The 8,615-nt window shown below is 29.3% G+C and overlaps 1 protein-coding gene across 1 annotated transcript; it reads left to right on the top strand.

Annotated features, from left to right (window-relative positions):
* The first annotated feature begins 840 nt into the window (after window positions 1-840).
* LOC123198830 (probable WRKY transcription factor 13) lies at window positions 841-4,487 on the top strand. The gene is made up of 3 exons (XM_044613617.1): window positions 841-1,348; window positions 1,434-1,652; window positions 4,096-4,487. Exons 1-3 carry the CDS (start codon window positions 1,020-1,022, stop codon window positions 4,265-4,267), a joined length of 720 nt encoding a protein of 239 aa, XP_044469552.1. The 5' UTR covers window positions 841-1,019; the 3' UTR covers window positions 4,268-4,487.
* Window positions 4,488-8,615: the final 4,128 nt, after the last annotated feature.

Raw genomic sequence — 8,615 nt, 5'->3', positions numbered from 1 at the left:
AAAGATAATCATCCAAAAAATAAACAAAAGAAACCCTAGAAAAAGAAACAAAAAATAACCCTAGATAGTAGCTAGAGATCTTCATAACCCTCTTCTAGTTTTGCTCATTATTATCATATATTTTATCATTTATATTTATTTATATTTCTTAGATTTTCTTGTCTATAATTGTTTACTCATTTATATATACACTTTATTTTTGGAGACAAAATGATGTACATATTAAATTCTTCTCATTGAATCACAAAGAAGCCAGAGAAAAAGAGAGAATTCATTGTTCATCTCTTTGTCGTCTATTGTTGACCTTCTCTCTAAAGTCTAAACAGGAAAATTCCACTGAAAGGAAAAATGAGTCTTCAATTTTTCTTACTTTCCAGGTCAATTTATATTAATTTATGTTTTTCATTCCTCCTTTATTTATATATAATTTATAAATAAACAACAAATATTTCATATTTTACATATATTTCAGTTGAATACATAAAATATTTCATATTTCTTATATAATTCAGTTGAATCTTAAACTACCACTTGTACTTCCGCAACTCTTTGCCTTAAGATTACTCCTTGGTTTCTCTTGTGTGTATAAACATGAACCCTTTTCTGAATTTAGTCTAAAAATCAACGGGTATTATTTACATAATATATATATATATATATATATATATATATATATATATATTTATTTATTTATTTATTTATTTCTTTATTTCTTTATTTATTTATTTCTTTATTTCTTTATAATATTTATTTATAATATTTCAAAGGGAAAGTGAAAGGAGCCAAATGGGAAAGTGGTTATAAGTCATAAAATTTTAAGGTATATTGTTATTTTCATCTCTCTCTATATAAATCTAGAAGTTTGTGAGAGAGAGAGAGAGAGGTCTCCTATTGAGTCTCTTTGTATTGTTCTTTTAGCCTTCTAAGGTCTACTATTGAGAGAGAGCTAGAGACATCTATTCATCTTTGAATTGGTTTTTGTTTTTGATCTTCTTCATCAAAAGAGAAAAAGAAGAAACATGTTTGAGGATCAACAAGGGATGGCAGCTGCAGTCTCAACACAGATGGGATTTCTACCATTTTCAATGGCATCAGCAGCTCCAAGCTTGAGCTTCAGCGATAACAACAACAACAACAATAATTCTTCTTCAACTTCATTGGATTGTCACCAGTCTCTCAAAACCTTCTCTATGCCTTCTTCACTTTCATCTCATCATCTTCATAATCATAATAATAATAATAATAATAATCTCTCTGAAACCCTACTTTCTTCTTCTTCACCTCAAGCAACTGATCATTTTGGAAGCCCCCAACTCCTTTCATTGCAAAGATCATCTGCAAATCTCTGGTAAAGACCATGTCCAACTCATCCTTCTTGTTCTTTTTTATTTGATTTTATGAATAAAAATTTCATCATTTGGGTGCAAAATCAGGGCGTATGGAGATGTAAACGAGTGCTACAACAGCAAGAGAATGGCTCAAGATCATCATTTGGGTGTCACCGCCATGAAAATGAAGAAAATAAAAGCAAGAAGAAAGGTGAGAGAGCCAAGATTTTGCTTCAAAACCATGAGCGAAGTTGATGTTCTTGATGATGGATATAAGTGGAGAAAATATGGCCAGAAAGTGGTAAAAAATACTCAACACCCCAGGTAATTACATTATTTTTATAAAATTGGAAATTATATTTATTAATTTTACATTTTTTTTCATTATTTTAATTTTATGGGTTTTTTTCGTTTTGTTTTTATAAATTAACAATGTTGTGAAAAGTTCATCTGACATTGGATTTTAGCCCTAGGTGTCCCCCATAACACATGCTATGTTTTTTTTCTTTTCTTGAACTTTCTTTTTCATTCTCTCTCATTATTATTATTATTGCTGGTATGATAGCTCTTGCGGGCTTTACAGTCTTGTGCAGAAGATTTTAATGGGTAAAAAAGAAAAAATGTAAATATAAATATAAATAAAATATTAAAAATTATGTGGGCAATGTTAATCATGAAGAACACTAAGACTATATATAAAATCCAAAGGCAACAGCCAAAAAGAAGAAATAATTAGCTATAAAAAGATAAAAATCACAATACAATGATAGAAAAAAAATACAATTGATTAATTATAATGTACTATGACAAGGAAACCAGAGAGAACTTTAATTTTTTAAATAAAGGTAATTATAAAAAGTCATCTGCATCTCATTTTCCTTTATTTTTTAATTTTTTTTTTATCAAAATAAATTTTATTAGTCATATTGCTTGATAATTTGATCATTTGCATTTTGCATGAAGATTATTGTACTTCATTTTCAATCAGCTCTATTTTTTTTCTCGTAAACAGTCTAAAGACATAAATTTACAAGAAAATTAGAGAAATTTAAATATACTTCTTCTTTATTTAAAGGTAATAAAAAAAGTTATAGGCATCTCATTTCATTAGGAATAATTACCTTGACTATATATTTTTATAAAATTAAATTACAGTATTAATTCAAATTTGTGATTTTGCATGAAGATTCTTTTATTCCCGCTTAACCATTCTCTAAATTTGTTGTAGTAAAGACATTAATTTATGAGAAATTTAATATTAATTTATTTATGTGAAAATAATATTTTCTTGATTAATGCAAAGTCAATGGGAAATTCTAGTATTATAATTTCATTTTAGCATGATTAATTGATTATTGTTATTGTTGTTGTTATTATTATTATTATTCATAAACCTCATTTGTTTCAGAAATTATTCGTGTTCTTTGAAATTCTCGTTTTTCATGGAAATATTTTCAAAATTAATCTTTCAAACAAATATAATTGTTAGTAGAAATTCATTTCAAACCAAAAATTAATTTATTTTGACTTTAAAATTAATTTATTTTTACAGTCCTTTATGATGCAGTTCTGAAATTTTTCTGCAACTTCTGAATTTAAATTAAAGCCATTAATTAATTGATTAATTTCACAGATGAATCAGGCTTAGCACTGTTCAAGAAATCCAAATTACAATAATATTTTTTGTTTTCTTGTGATCATAACACTTTATAATATTGCTATTTCTCTAGGAAACAACTGCTGTTCAAAATGTCATGCCTATGGACACCTGTCCCAGCCATTTCAGTGTCTCTTTTTTTAGATTAATTTTTTTTTTTCATATTATTTTGTAAGATTTTTCTTCACTTTCTTTTGCTTCAGAGAATTTACTACTTTTGTTCATTGTTCTTACTGTTATTTAAATTTAAATATAATTCCATGAATTATGGTGGATGTTTATCATAACCTATTAACGAAATTTCTTAAATCTGTGTGAATGTATGTTCATCGAGGTTGGAAAATGTTAAATTTACAAAATTTTTAAGTTTTTTTTTTTTTGGCAAAGAAAGCTAGCCTCAAGAGGTGAACTTCATCTTAGCCAAGTTGAACTTTAGGCCAGCTTAAGCTTGGATTTAAACGTTTGAAAAATTATTAGTTTATATATATAGATATATATATATATATATATATATATATATATATATATGTTGACAATTTTTTAAATTTTATTATTTTTATTAACTCTTTTATATTTTACTTTTATTCAATTATTGATTCTTTTAAGATTTATCTTTGGTCTACTATTAATTTTACATTGAGCTCGAGTTTATATGAACTGATATACACTGTCAATGGAGGACTATTGATAGAGTGAAAAATATTATTAAAAGAATAAATAATATTTTTTACGAAAAAAATAATATCATCGAATAAACAAATATGCTATTTACGAATTGAACCATTGAACATGACCGTAGATTTGATCCGAGGCAACTTCCTATTGGGTCAAATTTTTTCTCTTATTGTTTGTTGGCCACAATAAATTTTATTAATGTGTGTGTGTGTGTGGGGGGGGGGGGGGGGGGGGGGGGGTGGTGTGGTCTGGATCATTACCATAACTCACTTTCATAATACTCTTCGATTTTCTCGCATGCTACAGTTACATCAGATGCCTAAGGCCAACTCTCTAACCTTTCATTGCTGAAGCTAATAAATATATAAATATAGATATATGTGTGTGTGTGTGGGTGTTTAGAGATGATATGGGTGTTTTGGGATGAAAATGCAGGAGCTACTATCGGTGTACGCAGGACAACTGCCGAGTAAAGAAGCGGGTGGAGAGATTAGCGGAGGATCCACGAATGGTGATAACAACCTACGAAGGAAGACACGTACATTCCCCCTCACATGATCAAGATGACTCTCAATCGCCATCGCAGCTCAATAACTTTTTCTGGTAAAACAACAGTAATGAGTGTATAATGTTTGAGAAGAAGCAATGTAATTTTCTCTGTTAGCTTTTCCTAGTTTTTTCTACTGCAACTGAAGATGATCAACATAAATAGCCCTGGAAGATCTGGAAAAATAACAGAGCTTTATATGATTGTTTGTAGATGGCTGTGTTAATTTTTCTGGACCTTCTATCAGGGCTCTCATTTATTAAATATGTCTTTGCATGAATCATAAGTTTTCTCTCTATATCTTGAAAGTCTATGATAGCAATCACAACTTGAGAGGAATAAAATACCAGACTTTGATCTTAAAAAGTAGGAGTAGACTTAAACCAAGTTGAGTTTAAGCTTGCATAACCTCAGAATCGTTGAGCTCTCCTCGAAATTATTTGAGTTCTGTTGAGGGTAGTTGAGAAAAAAATAACTAAAATAGCATTATTTTAATTTGCACAAATTAAAACAATGTTATTTTAATATATTCTTATTAAATTTTTTTAAACACGTGAATTTAGTAAGTCGAATATCTTTTAAACTCAAACTAGAGCTCAAAAAGATATATCTCTCATGTTCGAGTTTGAATTTATTTGAATCGAACTTGTTTCGAGATCATTTAACCGAGTTTGAGCAAACTCCGCTCGAATCCAGCCTACCTAAAAGATATGGGGAAGAAGACGAGCATTGGATGAATGTCAAGCTGAACTGTCTTTGATGAACAGCAACTTTTAGTAAGTTGGCCGAACTTCTTCTTGAGCGAGATAATCTGTTTCACCATCCTCTTGTTGGCAGCTCTCATGAAGATATGAGACTAGCTAGAGAAAAGAAAGCTTATCCTTCTTGAAACAAAGTAAACCTGCTCCAACTTTGCTATACACAAGTTTTCCTATCAAAAGCTGCTCTTTTGGTTTCTTTTAACTCATCTATGCTTCATTATTTGCAGCTAAAAGCTTGCTACTGGGGAGTGATCTTCACCATAAGTAGTTAAAGCATATATCAAAAACTTAATCTTTTGTATCATGTATCGAATATTATATCATAAATACAATTTTTAAAATAAAATAATAAAATTATTTTGAAAAATATTATAAATGCTTTTAAAAATTTAAGATTTTTTGTATATACACCTATTATATCATCATTTTTTTAAAAAGTATATCGATTCGCATCAATAATATATATCTTATTATTTGATATATCAATTATATCATATTAATTTGATACGCTTTATAATACATATTATTTATACTTATATCATATCATATCCTATTTATATATCGTAAAATATTAATGACTATAATATTTCCCATTTATATATCATATTATATGATATGTCAACTGTATCATATTAATTTGATATACTTTATAATACGTATCATTTTTACCTATATCATATCATATCCTATTTATATATTGTAGAATATTAATGATTATGATATTCCCCATTTTATTTTTGAAATTCACATCAGAATTTACTTTACCTCAAGTTCTTTTGAGTCGGAAAGAAAGGGCATGATGGTAAATAAGTCACCGAAAGTCAAGATTTCACTGAAGTTTTCATTGGTGATTGAAGAACCCTATCATGCTTTTTGCACGCCACAGACTCGGAAAGAAAGGGTTTACTGCTTGATGTATTCTGATTCAGTCTTGAAGGACGGTCCGGCAAAGCAAAAACCATTAACAGTGGTATGAAATACTTGACTTGCGACTGGCAACTGGGGTCAGGTGGTACGAGGGCTGTCACATTCTTCAATAGGGCGTGAAGGAAAATTGGCCAAACCCAGACAGTTGCACAATTCACAGTGGAGAATGATGTGTCCAGTTCATGCACCTGAATGACAAGCTTTTGGACGTTCCAGTCGTCCACTATTCATTCTGTAAAAAACAAAGGCTTCTCATAAAGCGAGAAAGACATTCATGGAGTCCCCAGAAGATGGTGGATGGCACGTGGGTTAGAGTGGGCCATGTCAACGCTTCCTGAGAAGGCCCATATTCTGACACAATAAATTTGTAAAACAATAAAACTATATGTACCCAATTTTGGTACACAATTTCTGTACACAGATGAGATGTCATCATGTGATTGGATATTTTTTTATCATATGGTGACACATGTTTTAAAATCACCTAATTGCATGATGACACATCATTGTGTACATAAATTATGTACCAAAATTGGGTACACATAGCATTGCTCTTTGTAAAAATTAAAAGGCCAAAGGAGCATTTCCAACGCGTAGCATCCTCTACTCTTTCCATCTTTTAATTTTAAAATTTTCATTTATTTATATATAAACGATTAAAATCAATAAAATTCTAACTCTTTAAAATTTTATCTCTATTTTTTTCCTAAACACAAAAAACAAAATATTTTCCCTATAGATCAAATTTTAAAAAATAACATTATCCCTAAGGTTTAGTTTTTAAACCTCGACATCATCATCGGTGACGAAACTTCTCCGATATATTACCATGCTCTAACGATCTCTCTCCCCTCCTTTGGAACACCAAGCTACATAAATCTAGTCTAGAAAGATGATGAGCTTCGTTGTCAGTGGAAGAAACTCTTTGTCTTCCCAGACAAAGACAAAGACCTCGTCTTTCCAAACATCTTCTTATAAAAAGATGATCGTTTTCCTAGACGAAGACGAGGTATTTGTTTTCATCTAGAAAAACTAAGAGTTTCGTCTCTCGATAAAGCTCTTTATCTTTTCAAATCAAATTTGCATCGATCGATGTTCCAAAGTAAAGGAGAGAGACCGTCGGAGCATAGTGATGCATCAAGAAAACTTCGTCGCTAACAATGGTATCAGATTTGATGTCAAAGATTGAAAACTAAACCCTAAAGGGGGAATGCTATTTTTTAAAAGTTGTCTATGAGGTAAACTTTTAGTTTTTAAGATTTTGAGGGAAAAAAAGATTAAATTTTAATTTATTTTTAATATTATAGATAAAATAACAATTTTACTTTTGAAACTTACAAACTTAACCTCTTATGGATTGATGTTTGAAATTTTCATAATTAAAGAATAAAAACACCGAGATTAAAGAATATTTTGGGTGGGAAGAAATCCCTTTGGCCAAATTAAAAATACTAACAAATTATTGATAAATTAAAAATATTTTTTTTATGGGTTAGCCTGGCAAAATGGCCCCTAGACTGACCCAACAAGGCCTGTATTTTTGACAGGCTCTAACCGCATTCAATGAAAATTACTAAATAATACTTAAGACTATTTTATAGGGTGTGCACAATTTGATTTAACGTACATTGAAAACTTTTTCAAACTAAACTCAGAAAAATGATTTAAAAATTTTTCAAATCAAATCAAATTAAAAAAATACAGTTAAGTCTAGTTTTGATTATAATTTGAATCTATTAATATTATTCACTTTTAAATATATGTTATTTAATAAAATTAATTTAATTATAATTTTCTATAACTTAATATAAATATGTAAAATAAATATGTTATATACAATATACATGTAAATAAATAACAAAATTAATATGAAAAAATAAGCTGCATACTTAATTGTTTGTTGAAAAATCATGTCAAATATAATTACATATACATATATATTTTAAAAAATATGGTTTACGGTTTAGTTTAGTTTAAAAATTATCCAAACCGTAACTCAAATTAAAAACTGTTTTTAAAAAATTTATCAGTTCAAACCAACCAAAGTACAATTTTTAAGTGGTTCAATCTGATTTTATAATTTGAACTGAATTATAACATCTCTTGTGTTTTATACTTATTTATTTTTAAAAAATTTAGGCTGTAAGTTTAAATTCTTTATTTAAATTTTATAAAATAATCGAGAATGGATAAAATTGATCAACAATAACTATAAATTTGTTATAAACAGCCCAACAGATATTGTCCGCTTTGGACTTCAAGCCCACACGGTTTTGTTCCTAAAACGCGTCTCTTGGGTAAAGAGTTTCTGGCCCCTGTTTATATACAAGCTCAGTAGACTGCACGGGAGCGATGTGGGACTTCAGGTCACAACACACCCCCTCATCGCGAATCGTGCTGATAACGTGTTATAAACAGCCCAACAGATATTGTCTGCTTTGGGCTTCAAGCCCGCACGGTTTTGTTCCTAAAACGCGTCTCTTGGGTAAAGGGCTTCTGGCCCCTGTTTATATACAAGCTCAGTAGACTGCACGGGAGCGATGTGGGACTTCAGGTCACAACAAAATTAAGATTTTTTAAGGATATGTTCATCATATTTCATTGTTTACAACTTTTAATTGATATATGCATTATAAAATTTATAAGTTTGATATTTTTTAAGAAAACCCATGTAATACTACTAATTGTAAAATTGCTTATATATTTGATTAATATAACCA

This window comes from Mangifera indica, chromosome 16 (genome assembly GCF_011075055.1).
Source record: "Mangifera indica cultivar Alphonso chromosome 16, CATAS_Mindica_2.1, whole genome shotgun sequence".
Classification (NCBI taxonomy): Eukaryota; Viridiplantae; Streptophyta; class Magnoliopsida; order Sapindales; family Anacardiaceae; genus Mangifera; species Mangifera indica.
This window is presented reverse-complemented; position numbering and strand designations above follow the sequence as displayed.